The sequence below is a fragment of the Pinus tabuliformis genome, chromosome 8 (genome assembly GCF_031772625.1).
Source record: "Pinus tabuliformis cultivar Carrire ecotype Pingquan chromosome 8, CPIR1, whole genome shotgun sequence".
Taxonomy (NCBI): Eukaryota; Viridiplantae; Streptophyta; class Pinopsida; order Pinales; family Pinaceae; genus Pinus; species Pinus tabuliformis.
The window spans coordinates 156,261,441-156,279,399 of NC_142294.1; the positions used below are offsets into that span (position 1 = coordinate 156,261,441).

The 17,959-nt window shown below is 39.0% G+C and overlaps 1 protein-coding gene across 1 annotated transcript; it reads left to right on the top strand.

The window, feature by feature from the left end:
- Positions 1–7,668: 7,668 nt before the first annotated feature.
- On the top strand, positions 7,669–13,673 carry URED (urease accessory protein D). The gene is made up of 8 exons (XM_089371881.1): positions 7,669–8,007; positions 8,103–8,168; positions 8,286–8,360; positions 9,809–9,853; positions 9,959–10,192; positions 10,447–10,529; positions 12,848–13,022; positions 13,156–13,673. The coding sequence occupies exons 1-8, from the start codon at positions 7,849–7,851 to the stop codon at positions 13,273–13,275; spliced, it is 957 nt and encodes a 318-aa protein (XP_089228007.1). The 5' UTR covers positions 7,669–7,848; the 3' UTR covers positions 13,276–13,673.
- The last annotated feature ends 4,286 nt before the right edge of the window (positions 13,674–17,959 follow it).

The following is a 17,959-nucleotide window of genomic DNA, read 5'->3' on the forward strand; positions in this document are numbered from 1 at the left end:
GAAGCCCTTCTCAAAGTGTTGAACTTCAGAGGCTTGCCACTCACGGTTGTCTCGATTGAAATTTGTTTCAATTCTTCCAACTCATTTGACAGAGACTTGATGGTGCGGGTCATGCTCTCAAGATTGGTTGATTCCTTCTCCTTGGACTTGCTTACAAAGGCCTGAGACCTTTTGCCTGTGTCTTTGGATTCCTTTGATGGTTCATCATCTGCGATGACACTAATTGCACACAAGTCCTTTTCAACTACGATTGCCTCTTCGTAATTTTCAACAAGCATTTCATTTGTAGTTATCCTCACGAACTGCACAATGCTTATTGGTAGGGCAAATGTGTAATAGTCAATAGTGATGGAGTAATGAGTTTTAGTGTTCGCAAGAAATATGTTCAATATTCGATTAAACCTTTAATTAAAATCTTTCACTTTTTTTTATTCTCCATCTTAATATTACATAGCTCTCTTAATAACATGGCGAGGGTTTTGTCATCAACGAATTTTTCAGGAAAAATCTTTTTAAACCCTTTCCAATTCTGGATAGAGTTCAGAGGAAGACTATGGTATGATACTGCTTTTGACATCTAAGGTACATGGGAAAAGTCTACATGTAACATCATCATGATGCACCTCTAATATTTGCAGATGTAAGTAGAAGTTGTCGATATGGTCCTCAACTTTTACTGCCTTATCAGGGTCATACTTCGTTAACAACGTCTTCATGTTCCTCAACATCTTGTGTAGAGCACCTGACAATGGAAGTGGGCCCTGAGACATCTAGTCCAGATCTTGGTCTGCCATACCTTCATCTTTGTTTTCCTCCTCTTCGTCAAATTCTAATGGATCTTCTTCTGCTTCGTCACTGCCTAACCCGCAGAAAGTATCGTCAGAGAGTACAATGTTATCTTTGTCACCACCGTTAGAAGATGGAGGTTGCTTTGTTTTTTTGCGTTATCTGTAGACTCTTCTAACCCTTCAAGGGTGGAAAGAACCAAATATTCAACTGTCAAAACCACTATCCCAGTAGGAGTGGTTGGGTTCTTCTTTGGAAAATACGAAATATTGTGTACTCTCGAAATCAATCCAATAGCTCTTACAAACTTACGGGTTATAGGACGGATGGCCTAGATCTAGTCGTAAGAGATATCACAAGTTTGTACAATCTTGGGCTGAGAAGAATCACCAACTTTAGGAATATTAACAGGGAGTTGCTGGGAATATTGTTGCCTTGACCAGAGGAAGTAGGATTTGGGTGGGTGAGATTATCAGTAATAAAAATCTGGCTTCCCTCCTTCTAGCACCATAAATGTTGACGGTGTTGGACCCACCAACATTCAAGGGGTCTCCCCGATATGTGGTCCCAATTAGACCTCACACCATTTGGGATAGGAGCCTCATCCAGAATATGGACCAGTTGTCGGTTTCTTAAATATTTTCCTTGGCTCTAACTGTTAGCAAGAGAGAGGAGTGCAAATGTCCCTTCAAAAAGCAAGTAAGTGTGCCTAGTGAGTGTTCGGTGAAAGGTGTGCCAAGGTTCTTCTATTGCAGAGCGGGAAAGAAAAGTGAGCCTCTAAGATAGAAGTAATAGTACCACCCTAGCAGAGACACACATGAACATAAAGGATTTGTCTAACATCCAACGAAATAGTCCACAAAGACGCAACGATCATTATAACCAATACAACACATTATTAATATGATAAGCACTAAAATAACTGAAATAGTTCAACTACTTTAGTATAGGTGAAAACAAACATGAATCATAAACATTCACAGAACATTCTTACAACTATTCATAATCCATTCATGAAGAACGTGTTGGCCATCAAGCTTCATATATTAAATAAAATTTCCAAGACACATGTTTACATTGAACACCACTAGCTCCAATAATGGAGCGTTGGATCCACCATATGCTCCTCAAAAGAACTAGTTTGTCTCTCTAATGCCTTGTGGGAGGAGCCAAGGTGAAAAGTCTTTTTCTCATACAATGAGGGTGTACATATAACCAATGGTGTGATGCTTCACCTCCCTTGTGACTCTCTGAATATCCTCATGATTGTTTGACTTCCTATGACTTTTCGACTTTACATGACTCTTCATATTTTGTATGTGTCTTTTGGACTTCCGCTTTACAATACATTTTTAATAAGAAATTACATAATCCGCAATAATGATGTGGCATATGACAACTCATGACGTGACATGACATGACATTGCTGACATGGACTACTTGATGACATGGCAATGTCAAGCCACTTTTGTTGCTCCTTGCTATATGTCTTCTTGAGAATGCTCTTCTATCCACCTTCATATGGCTTAGAGGTTAGGAGTCTTCAATGATATCAAGTCCTGCGCTATGATCGCAAACTGGTGTCCCTTTTCTTTGCCTTGATTAATCATCTTGCATAGTCAACTACACATGTCTTTCAACATGTTTCCCTTCTCCATCTTCTTCTTCATCATCCTATAATGGTATGATAGAGTACTTGCATATGCAATTCACTTGTGACGAGATGACATCAGTCCGATAAACCTATAATCTAAGATGGTGCATGTTGATCCACTGACTGAGCCAGAATCGGGTAACAAGATGAGGGAGAGGCTCAGTGACTGCGCAGTTGCACAACTCATGCAAGTTAGGGGTGAAGCTTGAGCCTTGAGACTGCGCAATCCGTATTTCAGGTAGGATTGGGCAGGCAGATTGCATAGTTTTGGGACGCAGTGAGTTGGGTTGAGGGGTTTTGCATTATTTCATTCAATTGCGCAGTTTTTGGAGGCAGAGCAAACCTGGTGATTGCACAACTCAGGGGCTAAGCTTCAGCTCAGAGACTACACAATGCACAGTTGGGGCCAGGTTGGAGGACTAGATTGCGCAATTCTGGAGGCCAAGGTCCAGACTTGAGCACTGGAACTACGTAGTGCACAATCCTGGGAGGTAGGAACTGCGCATTGCACGATGTCAAGGGGTAGGGATGCAACTTGAGGGCTAGAACTACGCAATGTGAAATTGAGGAGGGTCAGATGAGGCTAAGTTGCTAGGAAATTTATGAAAATTGACTGAGTGTGGGATCGATGAAGCTGATGTGAACAATGAGGAGACTCGACTGTGATCACACACTTAGAACATTTGACGACACAACAACATAGATTATCTAGGACACATAAAAAACATACTTCCCTCAGCGTGACGACTTATGGTAAGTGATACACTAAAGATACACTTTGTAGCAACCGTGACGACACTCATGTGATAGTGCTTAAAATTTTGGTAATGAGTGTGATAGGTGTTCAAATGGTAAGATCAATTCATACACAAAGATAACCCCTTGAAACCACCAAAAAAAGCTTATACACATTATGCAACAACTAACATGTGAAAAGACAACATTTTTCCTTTCTCGCAAAACGGACTGAAACACTTAGAGAAAACACATGGAATGGATTTCAATGTCTGCGATGACAATATACAAGACCAAGGAAGGCTCTGAAATTTGGTGTAGGCCAAAATTTTGGAGGGTGTTGTAGCAGCGACAATAAAATCTTAACACCTTTAAGAGTGCCATCAAACTTGGCCTTTGATATCATCCTACTAAGGCCCTCAATGACAAGAATAAATAACAACGAAGAAAGAGGGTAACCCTATCGCACACCGTTGGTGGCCGAGAAGAAGGTAGAGGGAGATCCATTGACAAGGACTGAAAATTTGCAGAGGATATGCAACCCATAATCCAATTAGTTACTTGCAAATCCAAGCCAATGTGTAAGAGAAGGAGTCTTAGAAAACTCAAATTTACCCTGTCGTATGCTTTTGACAAATCTAACTTGAGGATAGCAACGGTGCAATTCTTTGTTTTGATAGAGTGGATGGCATCCTATGCCACTCCAACCGCATCATGATTAACCCTTCCGAAGAGGAAGCCAAACTGCTCCTGAGAGACGTTAGAAGAGAGGGCACTTCTCAATCTGTTTGGGATCACTTTGGATATCACTTTGAAAACAAGGTTACACATCAAGATAAAATGGAAATAATTGAAAGTGCTAGACGTTGAACTTTTTGGAATCAGAGCTAGGAATGTGGCATTGATTGGCCCTGAAACCTTGTCGGATATCCAAGCCCCTTCCACAAATTTAAGGAGATCCGAACCGATCAAGTAAAAAAAGGCTAAATAAAACTCAACAGTCCAACCATCCGGGCCAAGAATTTTATCCTAGCAAAGAATTGAGAATCATTTTGATTTCCTCTATAGAGATAGGTTGACCAATTCTAGAACACTCCTCCTTTGTAAAGAATTTGGGGAAGAATTTAAAAACTTTGAGCCGCTCCTGTATTTTAGAGTCACCGAGATCTTTGAATAAACTAGCAAAATGGTTTCTAGCTACTTTTTCCAAATCCCTTTGAGAGGTCACCAGGTTTCCTTCACTGTCCATAAGGCCCTAGATGACATTCCTATTCCTCTTGAATGAAGCATACTTCTGGATTTTTTTTTTGTATTTTTGTCACCTTGTTTTATCCAAATTGCACGACTCTTCAATCGCCATCCTTCTTCTTCAACTTCTAAAATTGTTGCCTTCTTCTTAGCCAAAGAGCTAAGGTTTCTTTTAATATTAGCTGAGAAACATGAAGAGACAGAATCAAAACAATTATTATCAATCAATTCCTCTATGAAATTTAACTCTTTTTGCTGATTCCTCTCGTGATTTGTGGCCCAAAATTTGACTTGTTTTTTAATAAAAGACATTTTGTTGTACCAATTCTCCATCATAGAGGACAAAGTAGGATTAAAACTCTACCATGAGTCGCAAACTAAGGCTTGAAAGGAATCATCTTTTAACCTAACATGATTAAATTTAAAAGGAGCCTTCTGCTTCGATGAATCAAAGTAAAGCTGGAGGCCTATTGGAGAGTGGTCAAAGATCGACTCATTGCAGATCCAGGAATGATATTTTCCAATCCTAGAGACCAAAGATTCAATTAAGAGGAATCTGTCCAGGCACTTGGAAACACCTTCAGACTCGATTCTACCATTCCTCCAGGTCGGCCCCATCGGACAAGGGTTAATATCCGTTAGATTAACATTTGCAGTCAATTGAGAAATCACTTAGGAGAAGGGGCCTGAGCAAGAGGCACCTCCCCAAACTTCGTTGGTAGAAGTGGTAAAATTTAAATCACCTGCCAGGATGAGATTTTGGACATTGAGTAAACCATGTTGAGCAATATGGTTCCAAAAGATGTCATGGTCTTGATTTGGTCCATAATAATTAACAATGGTTACACGACCTCCAAAACTCCTAAGAGTACCTTCCAAGATTATTCTTGCAATAGAAGAGAATGACTGAAGGGAGGCCTCCCTAGGATTCCACATTACTGAAAGGCCCCTAGAGCGACCAACTATATCGGTAGCACAGAGGCACCAACCTGGGCATATATTTAGAAGGATTTCTCTGGCTTTATCAACAGGAACCATGGTTTCCTGAAAAAGTAAGATTGATGGTCTTTGAGTCGAAACTAGTCTACAGAGAGCTTTGTGCTTCGAAGGCCCTCCCACTCCCTTGATATTTAATGAAATGATAATCATTGAGGAACCTCGTTGGAGGGAAATGATGCTCTAAGGGCATTAGGAGTGTCCATAGAATTAGTTGACTCATTATAAAGATTCCCCCGAGGGGAAATATCTTTGGCAATATTCTTTTGGTTCAACCGCTTTTTCCTTATGGTAACATTATGAAGGTTAGGCAAATTATCTCGAAGTGAAGCAGGCATAGAGAGATCACAGGGGAAGGTAGGGATGACTTTGATAATAAGGGAAGACAATGAGAAGGACCCAAAGAGAGAGGCAGGGAAAAAGAAGTAGAAGGGCCTAAGCAAGTAGTGAATAAGGTAGACTTGGCTAGGCCTCCCGAGAGCAAGCTCATATTAATGCAAGAAGGGGTCTCGACATTGTCGATAGTAACCAAAGACGAATTATAACCAATATTATCAAGGAAGGAGGTATCAACTTCAGAAAGCGATTCAAGGAGCTTACCTGAGAGAGAATCCAAAATAGATTGAGTTTGAGAGGCCAAGTCCAACGATATCCTTCCATGTTGAGAGCCTTGCCTATCCATATAAGCTGGTGACCCATCCATTGAAGTATTTGAGAGGTCCAATAATGACATTGAGGTAGCTTGAATAGGAACTCTCGACTCTTGCCCAAATCCATAAACCAACATACTCTTACCCTTGTAATCTGACTCCAAAACCCCTTGATTGAAATGAGTGTTGTAAGAAATATTTGGTACAATCATACATAACGAAGTCCAATGCATCCCATCACCTCTTAATAGAGCCATATTTCCTTCCATAAGTGCTTCTAAGAAAAGGGAGGTGCCAACAAATGAAGGAAAGGAGGCAAGAACGGATGATGAAAGAGTTTTAGGAAGATTTGCCTCAGCTAAAGGACATCTTGCCTTAAGGTGACTAGTACGATGGCATATGGAGCACCGAAAGTGAACCTTCCAAAAATCTAACCTCTGACAAAATGGATGTTCCCCCATAATAATTTGTATTTCCTCAGGGAGACCTTTCTCCATATCCATCTTAACCAGAACCCAAAGGATTCTTTTGTCAAGGGAGACAAGAGACCTCTGTTCGAAATATATAAATCTTCCAATAATATTTGCCACCTTCATAATAATATGCTTTGTCCACAGTTGTAGTGGAAAACCTACCAGTTTAACCCACATATATCGAGCTCTCGGTTTCTCCAGAAGAAGATTGAAGCCTGTTGTCTAGCTTTGGAGCTAGAGGTAGCCTCGTCCAAGAACCCATGATTTCTACAGGATGGTTTGGAGGTCACTTTTGTCTAGAAAGTGAAAGTGAATCCAACGGTTCATTAGTAGGCTTATAGTTGGACAGTAACCTAGGAGGGGTTTCCAATGAATTGTTATCGAGGTTTTCAATTGTTACAAATTAAGAGAAATATAATATAATAGTCCCATTAGAGATTTTATAGAGAGACTCGTTGCTCAACTCCATTCAATATCAACTCCCAAAGTCAGTAAGGGTCTTTACGCATAGGGATTGAACAATTTAAGAGTTCATCTGCGTCTTGAGAGCTTTGGGAGGGTGTTCAATACAATGGGTGAGGGTTCCAAAGCAGAGTGAAGATCGGTCTCATGTGTCCTTCCTCTAGATAGCCCATCCTGACACGAAGAAGAAACAAATGGAAACAACGACATGTGACTAGGACAACAACAAGTGCAAGAAACAATTCTAGGGGTTAGTCAAGGCATAAAAAAAGAGGCAGAAAGGCCCAAAAACAAGAAAATGGACCCTTGTAATAATACAAATACCTGCCAGGATCAGAAAAGATAGAGTTAGAGTCATAATCTAACTGCATTCCTTAAAATCCGAACTATAATCAAAGCAAAAAACTTGATCCTGCGACAACAAAAATTTCCATTATAACTAAAATTTTCCATATAACACTCCTCCCTCAATTTTTATTTACCTCTCTTTTAAAACTACTACAAACATATATATATTATAACATGAATGCAGTCACCCAAATCAATATATGATAACATGAATGCACTCACCCAAATCACCGAAAATGGTGATTTTTTTTGGAATATTTTACCATATGTAAACAGCCTAATATTAACATATAGAAGTCCTTTCGGTGTTTTGTTTTTTTCTCTGAAAAGAAATGAGTATTCCAATCTCAACAGCATTACATTGTACTCTGCCCTACTACTTCATCAAACAATTCCCACAAATGCCATCCACCTCAGATTTACAATTCCCACAAATGTCTTCCAATTCAGATTTTATCACGTTGTTTATACAGGTATATGTTAGAGGGGTACCTGTATGATTTACGGACCTGTGGAGACCATGGCAATGACAATGGACTTGGACAATCCCGCACAAAGTCCAACTGGGCGCATTGTGGTTCAGAAGGTTGCGGGCAGGTCTGCTGTCACAAGCCTCTTCGCCCGATATCCTCTCAAATTTATACGACCCACCAAGGTATGTATCCCGTCAGTTCGCATGAATGGCATTGAGGGTTTCTTAGGCATAAAGGGTTTCATCTCCTCTTCTTCTCTTTTGGATAAATTTGGCAGGCTGTGTCGTCCCAAGTAGACGTAGTCTGGATCTACAGTGTGTCCTTCGGTGGAGGCATTGTAACGGTTAGTATATGTATCATAATATTAATACAAAATATTTTGGTTCTTATTGTTTGCAACGTAAGTTCACATGCATTTTCTGCAATGGAGTATCTGAAAATTTTTCTGTGGGTTGACCAGGGGGATTTGATTTATTACACCATTGCTGTTGGAGAGGGCTGTACTGCGGTTTTGACCACTCAAGCTTCAACAAAGGTGCAATTCAAAACATTTATTCTTTTATGGATTTTGTTATTCTGTTTTATATTGATATAATGTTTAAGCACGGTCAATTGTGTTTGGTGTAGCCAACGCGGTGTTACTTTACCGGTGAGCTTCACTCACTTTTCATTAGTTCATCTATCTTCTTTTGGAGATCCAAGGAGGTCAGGTTCCCCGTGGAGAGTAATAGCTGAGATTCAAAAAAACTCAGACCTGATATTCGCCTTTAGGCATCAATCAGAAAACTGCCTCCCTCCTTAGCCCTGTCACCCATGGCCAAATACAGTAACGTATGTTAGAATAGAGTATATACAAGTAACTCTCACCATTTCAGGGTACTGCTTATGCTGGGAAGATTGGGCATGTGTCCCCCACATGAATACTGCTGCATGGTGAGTTAAAAAATAAAACCACATATGACTTCCAGTGATAAAGAATTTAATAAATTAAAGAGTGAGTGAAAAAATAAAACATTTTGTCTCTCAGTTATATATAGTTCAGATTGTTATGAGCAGGTGATTTTTTTTCAAAGGCGTGTTGTCAGTCTGACCAAATGAACAATAACCTGATTGTAAATTTGAGTCAGTGGAGGGCCCTGCTGCAAAGTCATTACAGTCAGGGATCACCTCCCTGTCTTTGTAAATTTTGCATATTGGTGAAATTGAGCCATCCTGCAGTATTGAATTTTTACTATCAACTGCGGCATGTGAATGTCATGAACCTCAAAGTGATGAGACTGGTTATAAATCCTGGACAATTTTGGCTGAATAGTTAGTCCCTAGACCTGGACCTAAGCCAATAGATGTTTGCTTTGTGTGGTGTAGGACCTAAGCCAATAGATGTTTGCTCTGTGTGGTGTAGCCATTGGGGCATGTTTCTTGTAGTGCTTCCACCACAAGAAAAATAATGTGGGTATTGTCTAATGGTTAGAGAGAATGGCAGTTGTCAATTGGTGGTCACAAGATGATTGGATATCCACTTCTCACAAGCACTCACGTCATACAGTGTCTCCATTCTGGAGGAGGAACTGTAGAGATGACAGTAGTGTTTCAATCAAATAGCCATCGATACTCATCTGTGGGGCCCAATTTTTTTGGAGGTTCAATTTCATATGAGATGTGTGTTACCTGATTGGGGCATATGCGGAAGCCATTGGGAACCAGTACCTCGCCTAGGCACATAGATTTGTTTTTTGTTGTTGTCTCGTATTAATAAGTACAAAGATCTAGACCTAGATTCACCTATGGAGCTAAATTTTTTGCCATCTAATCAGTAAGAGTTGGGTAGATCGTTAATACTTCCAAATTATCTGTTTGGTTTTAACATTGTAAAGTGCTTCATTACCATCCATAAAGGTTAAATCAAATCACCAATGAGTTTGGGATCCTGGCTTACTGTGTTTTTGTTCATTTGAACTCATAAACCAGTAATGTCATATGCAGGTCTACAAGGCAGTGGGCGGGAAGTGCTCAGAGCAGTTCTTTGAAGTAAGTTCTGAACAGTTATTCAAAACCTTAGTTCTGTTCCATGCATACTTTTCAGGGAAGATGTTTTTTCTCAGCTCATGTGCTAATCCATGTACTGTGCTGTAGGCTCAAGTAGGAAGTAATGCTCTTTTAGCTATTCTTCCAGACCCAGTGACGTGCTTTTCCACTGCCAGATATTCACAGAGACAAATATTTAATGTAGCTTCGGATGGCAACCTAGTTCTGGTTGATTGGCTCACCAGTGGCCGTCACAAGCGGGGTGAAATTTGGGATTTTGAGTTGTACAAGAGCACAAACAATATTTATTTGGATGGAAATCAGCCATTGTTTCTTGACTCGGTATGTGCCTTTTTCAACACTGCCCAATATCACCATAAATGAATTAAGGGCTATTCTCTGCGCTGCAGCACAAATGATATGGTCACATTGAGACAAAATTGGTTTGGTGTCATGTTAGTGCTCATAAATATTCATCAGATCATGTTAATTACACCTACAACAAACTTTAGCCGTCAAATATGTGAGTGAATGCCCCTGGCGACAAGGGTACAAATGAAACTAAGTGCACTTGCTTTCTGCTCACTCGTCACCAGACAAAGCTGGAGCAAGGTGCTGGCTATTCTATTGTGGATCGCATGCAAGCATTTCACGTGATAGCAATGCTGGTAGTTTTGGGGTATGTTTTTCTTCCGTTAAGATTTTTAATCTTTTTCTAACTTGAATCCTTCTTTATTTGACTAGTCAACAAATTAAGAAAAAAAATAGCCAATCTTAGAAATTGAAGCATTTAGAGCATCACTGAGACTTGTATAAGTGGAAGTGGCCTTCAATTAGATATTTTGTTACTGTTAAAAGTATTTGCACCGAGAGAAGTAAGATGCTCTTACCAGTGTTGCAAATTTCTCCAATTTCTCCGGATATTTCTGAATTTTTGTGAATTTTTTAGGTTGCTGATGTTTCTGATTTTTTCTGAGTTTTTATGTCCAAGTTTATGCCTGCCAATATTTCCCCCTATATTTCCAGTAAGTTTGTTTTTGGACCCTCAGATACATTTCCCAGAACGATATTTGCAACTTTGGTTCTTACAGCCTGTGGTGGAATGATGTGTCTTATCATGTGTAATGCTCATAAACTAAAATTAAAAAGGCCGACATCCCAACATGTAATGTTTAAAAAAAAATGCTGACCATAACAGAAAACAAATAAACTAGCATAGCTACATCTTAACTTCCAATCTTTTAAGTGGGTAGAGGTTTATACCTCTTTTGTTATCCTTCAGGGTGCTTAATAGTTCAAGGGTCAAGATAGATCCATACTAGTATAAGTACAGCTATAGAGGTTGTGTGTCCGTGTGGATTTCTAAGAATGCTGAAACCTGTTGATGTTATCAGGGTTTCTATTATTTGTAACTCATGGTCATATGAAATCATTAAGCAGGAGCTGCGCAACCGAGTGTCTGGTGCAGTTGAAAATTTTTGCCTTTGTTGTCTAGAGAGTTAGTGGTAGGGCCAATTTCCCTTTTACTTCCTAGCCTATTATGCGGATACTGAAATATGCTATTGATTATCCCAAAACATGGAATTTCGTCATGTGAGTGTATCTCAAACTAATTCTGTATGATTTCATCTTTAAGCTAGGCAATGCCACCTATCACTTGTTGGAAAGACCCCTGAAGTCCATGTGATGCTTGAAGAGATTGTTAGATTCCTCCCAACAACTACTGATCAAGTAATACTTCTACTTATACATTACAGGAGACTTGCCAGATGTCTTATGCTTGCCAGTGAAACGATTATTTGTGAAGATCTAGGACACACAGCTTATTCTTCCATCTTCCGTGTCTCAAAAAGCTATTTCTCTAAGTAGGCTTTGGAGATTTATCACTCATCAGGATTGAGAGTGTTCTAGGTCTTTTGCACCATCTGCCGCATCTTCATCTTCTTACCATTTGAATCACAACTACAACGTGTACCACAGGAGACAACTCTATATTGCAAGAACTTAGGCAACAAGTACTGAAAGTAAGCCAAAGAGTAAAACTCATTTTATGGTTTTCCATAGAATCAGCAAAGTTTTGGCAGTCTAGTGTAAATTGACACAGGTTTCTTCAAGTAGCCGAAACAGGCAATGGCAGTTCCAAGCATGCCGCAAATTTTCAGAGTGCATTCTACAATGAAGTTCGATGCAACCTTGATGCTAAAATAACATATAAATGAGGGCCAAATACCGTGTGAAACTGTCATCCATCAATTGCTATTATGCATAATCTATCACACATTTTTTGCCTTGGTATATCTCCACTTTCATATGTTATCAACAAGGGAAAAGGGAGATAATGGAAATTTGATTCCCCCCAAGTGATCAGTCTTCTACAAGAGATTCTTTCACTTTCGTCTCATTCAAAGAGAAGTTGAGAGTCCAAGGTGTTTAAACTTTCTTGGAGCAAGAGAGTGACAACAAGAGCTTGCTGTCATTGTTAAAAGTACTTTGTCCATGTGTAGGGATCTGGATTGTTGTATTACACCTCTACATTTGCCATAAGGAATAATCCTTATGATAACCATTTTGTCCTATGTTTTTTATATCTGTCAGACTGCAAATGTTGTTAAGCAGTCTACCTCGTTCTTTTTTACATCACTTTCTTAACATTGTTGGTCATTTGTGAATCCTAATTTCTCTCTTTGTTTATCTTTTTCCCATGTTCAATATATTTATTACGGGGAAATGTGTGGCTTTTTCCCTTAAAGATTTGGCTTCGGTAATTTTCCCCCAAAATTTCAATATTTCTTTCAAATTATTTCTTATTTGAGAGGCCTTTCATCTGCTGAGAATATGCCATGGAGCTAACATTAGTTTGATTAAAGAAGATGCGACCATAAACATTAGGGCACGTTCTAACTTTGGCTGAGTAAATCCTTACTTCGATTTTACATCAAGTTATTTGCTTGAAAAAAGATGGAAGTCCATCTATAACTTGGTGGTTTGATCATGTAGGCCAAGGTTGGAACCCACACGGAAGCATATAATGGAAAAAATAAGGGAGAGAAATTCAGAATTGTTTGGCGGTCAATTGCAGTACTCAACCCCTCGTGTTAAGAAAGCAAAGTCCCCCGAAAGAGAAGCATCAGAAGCAGTTCTACTTGCTTCATGTAGTGCGTTTGGCCCTATGGTAAGGATTATTGCATTGTGAAGCAGTTCAAAAGATGTTTGAAAACCCAAGTTCCTATCTTTTATTTAGTGGATGCATTAGAATTTTTCTTACCCGCATTCAAATAATCATCTAAAAAACTTGTTTTCTTCAGGATATCGGTTTGGTGGTTCGTATAGTAGCAACTAGCACTGAATCAGTTTACAAATTCTTCAGAGAACATCTTACGTCCATTGGGCCTTTGATTGGGACATGCCCATACGGGGGAAGATGAATTACCTGATGCATTCGTTACCGAAAGCATGGCAAAATGTAAAAGATTCTATATAAAGAAAATTGTGTTTTTGTGGTGCCCTTGAATATTTCATTTGAAGTTGCAAGCCTAACTTCAGCGGTGAATATTTCTTTTGAAGCTGCAATATGCCTAACTTCGGCATAAAAGCTTTGGAGATTAATATGATGCATGTGGATCCAATGGTGAATATTCACTGAATGGATCTAATCTAATAAGGACAACATTTTGCATGCTCAATGAAAATGATAGGGTTTTCTTGTTAATGCATGCAAGCGACACTTTTCAACATGGGAATGATATAAATGCATCTCATGATTTATGGAAGCTACCTTGGGTTAGGATGTTGGGATTGGGGATATTTATGGTATCAAATTTAATTGTGACTTAAACATAGTCATAGTTGTCTAATCATATAAGACAATTCACAATGGTTAAACATGTCTTTTGAAGGAATGTGAATCTTGGTAGGGGAATAACACCACCCTTATTTTTACTAACCCATCAAGGTCCTATTAAGCATTAAGCATGTCTTTTGAAGGAATGTGAATCTTGGTCGGGGAATAACACCACCCTTATTTTACTAATCCATCAAGGCCCATTAAACACGCAGTCAGAGTGACATGAAATAGCCCACTGATGCTTATATGACGACCCACAAAGATTAAGTATGATTTTGAGGAAATTTGAACCCTGAGAAGAGGTAGAACAACACATTTATTTTTCCAACCAACCAAACTCCCATCAAGCATTAATCAAATTTTTAATAATTTTAAAATTGAAATTCACTTTTCTTAATTTTAAAATTGAAATTCACTTTTCTTTGGGCCATCCATATTGTTTACATCTTACATGCTTATTTTATTACATGCATCGGATACATGCTTATTCAATAGGTGTAACTTACTTACAAAATACATTGATTTGATCTTTTGATATAAACTTACATTGACTAAATACAAAGAATAACATAACTTACATTATAATATATATTTTTATTTTTATTTTTTTCAAAAGAAGAAAAAGCACTATATGGTTTATATTATGTAAAAACAGAACTGATATATACAAAAACTGGTGGATCATATATCCCGGAATATGCCTTCGATATCTGAGGGATATGTTCAGAGCATCATCATCATTGGGGAGCATTTAAACATAGCAACATAGCAAAATTATGGACTATCCAGATATTCGGAATTTGGAAGACTGAAGGAGATAGGTATATCCTAAAATATTGGCCATATAGCAAACCAGAAATCTGCAAGCATTATGTGCCGGGCATAGAGAAAGGCTGGATCTCATATGCACAGGAATCCATTGTGATGACCAGATACCATATACCGATTGGAGCATGCATCCCTTTCTTTGACAAAGCATCCGCTTGAACATTTTGATTGCGCTTTATATGTGCAATAGGAAAAGTGACAGAGTTCCATAGAGATGAAATCCTGTTCAGCCATCCTGAAAGGCTGTCATTTGATATTTTCTGTTTTCCATTCACATGATCTATGATAATTTTCGAGTCCCCATATACATTTATAGGTCCAATATCCATGAAAGTACAGAAGATGAGCAGACCATGCAGGGCCATGGCCTCTGCCTTATTATTTGACCCTTTACCACCATTCCAGAAAATGGAGAATTGGAGATCTTTTGAAAAAGATATGAAAACACCACAAGCGCATGTGCCATCCTTTGCCGCACCATCAAAATGTGCTCTTGGAAATGAGAGCGGCTGAAGGGCAGAGGAAGCCATCTGTTGATTTTTCTGCTGAGGCATGATCTGTAGGAAGGAGAAGTAATAAGGAATAATCTTGTCTATAATGCTTCCAAAAGCCTCTCTGCTGTTTTGAAAGATTCTTTTGTTTCGCCACTTCCATATGAACCAAATAGTTATCAATGGAATGGGACGCCAGTTAAGTATTTGAGAGCCCCACCATTCGAAGGCTTCTTTTATTGATAGATGCGAAACAACAGGAAATCCAAAGAAAGAAGCCAATTTCATCCATATTAACTGAGTTTGAGGGCAGTGTAAAAACATATGCAGGTTATCTTCTGAATTTGCAAGGCAGATCAGGCAAATCGATGGTCCCTGCCAACTCCTTTTTTGTAAATTGTTCCAGGAGAGATTTTTGTTATGATATAATAGCCATGAAAATAAAATGATTTTTATCGGACAGCTGGCCTTCCATAGGGAGAAAGGAAAAATATTCTGGGAGGGTTCCCTTTGCTGCTCTAACAATGATAAGTATATGTCTCTTACCAGAATATTGGACCTGTCTTTCTTTGCTTGCCATTCTATACAATCTCTGTCCTCAGTTTTATAAATACCCGCATTCTTCATATTCCAAATAATCCTGTTCCATTGGGCAGCCAGAACACCATCAATGCCCAGATCTCTATCCGATTTCCATAGCGGGATGGCATTCTTCCAACCTTCTATAACCTGAGCCCAGAAAAAGATACCCTTTTGGTGGAGAAGCGTGAGAAGCTGCGGGCTAATATTTGGATCCGAATCAACACCCTTAATGGCATCCAGACCTATAAGGATATTGTTACCATTTTGAAATTTCCATATGAAATTCCTGCGGAAAAAAGGTAGAATTTTCTGGAAGCTCCTCCAAATCGCAGAGCCTTGGGTGGGCCAAGAGAGACCATTTCTGTACCAGTAGAAAATATCTTCATTCCCAAGGTATTTCAATTTGATAATATGACTCCATAAGCTCGTCCCAAAAATCGCCTGCCACAGTGATTTGCATAGGAGAGCTTTGCCAAAGATGCGCAGGTTCATGATGCCCCAACCCCCAAGTCTTTTGGGGAGAGAGATTTTGTCCAGACTTGAGAGGTGATATTTTCTCCTTTCTTTACTTCCACCCCAGATGAAAGAAGCCATTAAGCTGTTTAATTTATTAATTATAGATGATGGGATGTAAAACAAGTGCGCCCAATATACACTGATTTGAGCCAAAACTGCCTGAGATAAAATCATTCTGCCAGCAAGTGATAGACATTTACATTCCCATCCTTGTATCCTCTTATAGAATCTGTTAATGATCCATGACCAGTCCAATGTATTGTATCCTGTGGGCTTAAGATGATATCCCAAATATTTTAACCCCTCCTTAATGGATACCGCCCGAATATTAAAAAGCTGAGAGATATAAACCATATCTTCATTTTCATCCTTACCATAATGAAATGAGGATTTGCTATCATTGACATAAAGACCCGTGGCTCTTTGAAATAAATATATAATTTCATGCATAATATGCCAGGTGTATCTGCAAAGTCTAGCAAACAACAGCACATCATCCACAAAGAGATTGTGAGTATGATAGTTACCTCTGGAAATGACAAGGGGGCCAATTTTTCCATCATTTACCGCTTTCTTGATGTGTAGACTAAGGGTATCCATAACCAAGATAAATAAAATTGGGGATAAGGAGCACCCCTGCCGAAGACCCCTTTCAGCTAGAAAAAAAGGTGTGGGATACCCATTGATTAGGATCGCGTAGTTGACTCCTTCCACGCACGACATGATCCATTTTGTGCACCTGTCATTTAGCCCGATTTTGATGAGTAAACATCTGAGGTAGCTCCAATCCAGGCAGTCGTATGCTCTTTTTAAATCGATTTTGAGAATGGCAGCACCCATATTTTTTGTATGCATAGAGTGCATAGCTTCCTGAGCTATGGCTACAGCTTCAAGGATGTTTCTTCCACATAGAAACCCGTGCTGTTCCTTTGAAATATGTTCTGATAACTTTCCTCGGATTCTCTCTGCAATAATCTTTGAAGTGATCTTATAAATGACATTACACAATGAGATCGGTCTATAGTCTGCAAAGGTGGAGGAGTCCTTTCTTTTTGGGATCAGCGCTATATAGGTGGAAGAAATATTTTGATGAATTCTCCCCTGAGTTCTGATCTCTTCTACCATACCCAAAATGTCATTCTTCATTATATCATAGAAGTGGATGAAAATGTCAATGGACCAGCCATCTGGGCCGGGGCATTTGTCCTTTTTAAATGTTTTCATGACAGAGAGTAATTCCTCCTCCGATATCTCAGCAAAGAGCCTTTCATTATCTTCATCATTGAACATACTTGTAAATGGATCAATACCCCATAAGATGTCATTAAACTCCTTGTTAGCCTCTCTTTTATATGCTTTTTTAAAATAGTTGACAACTTCGTTTGCTATGTCTTCATGGGTGAACAGATAATCTCCCTCTTCATTTTTGATTTGCCATATGGAATTTACAGCTCTTCTCTTGCTAGCAAATCGATGGAAGAACTTGGTGTTCTTATCGCCCTCTTTCATCCAAGTGATTCGGCTTTTGAGTTTCCAAGAGATTTCTTCAATCTTCAATAGATTTTGTTTCTTCTTTTCAAGTTCCCATATCCGGGCCCGAGTGCTCCATGAAACCTGAGCAGTCATGCCCGCAGCTAAAACAGCAAGTTCCTTTTCAATCTTTTTCAGCTCAATACAATTTTCATGTTTTTTTCCGAATTTGCCACTCTTTCACCTTTGATTTAAGATTGCTCAATTTGTAAATAAAGAACTCCGATGGAGAGGCCTGTGCTGAAAGATTATTAGCCGTCCAACAATCCCGAACCATGTTGACAAAAGCTTCTTCTTCAAGCCAATATCGATTAAATT

Coding starts and splice junctions, on each gene's coding strand:
- URED (XM_089371881.1), top strand. CDS start 7,849: ATGATTTACGGACCTGTGGAGACCATGGCAATGACAATGGACTTGGAC. Junction 9,854..9,958: donor GCTCAGAGCAGTTCTTTGAA/GTAAGTTCTGAA, acceptor ACTGTGCTGTAG/GCTCAAGTAGGAAGTAATGC. Junction 13,023..13,155: donor GTAGTGCGTTTGGCCCTATG/GTAAGGATTATT, acceptor TGTTTTCTTCAG/GATATCGGTTTGGTGGTTCG.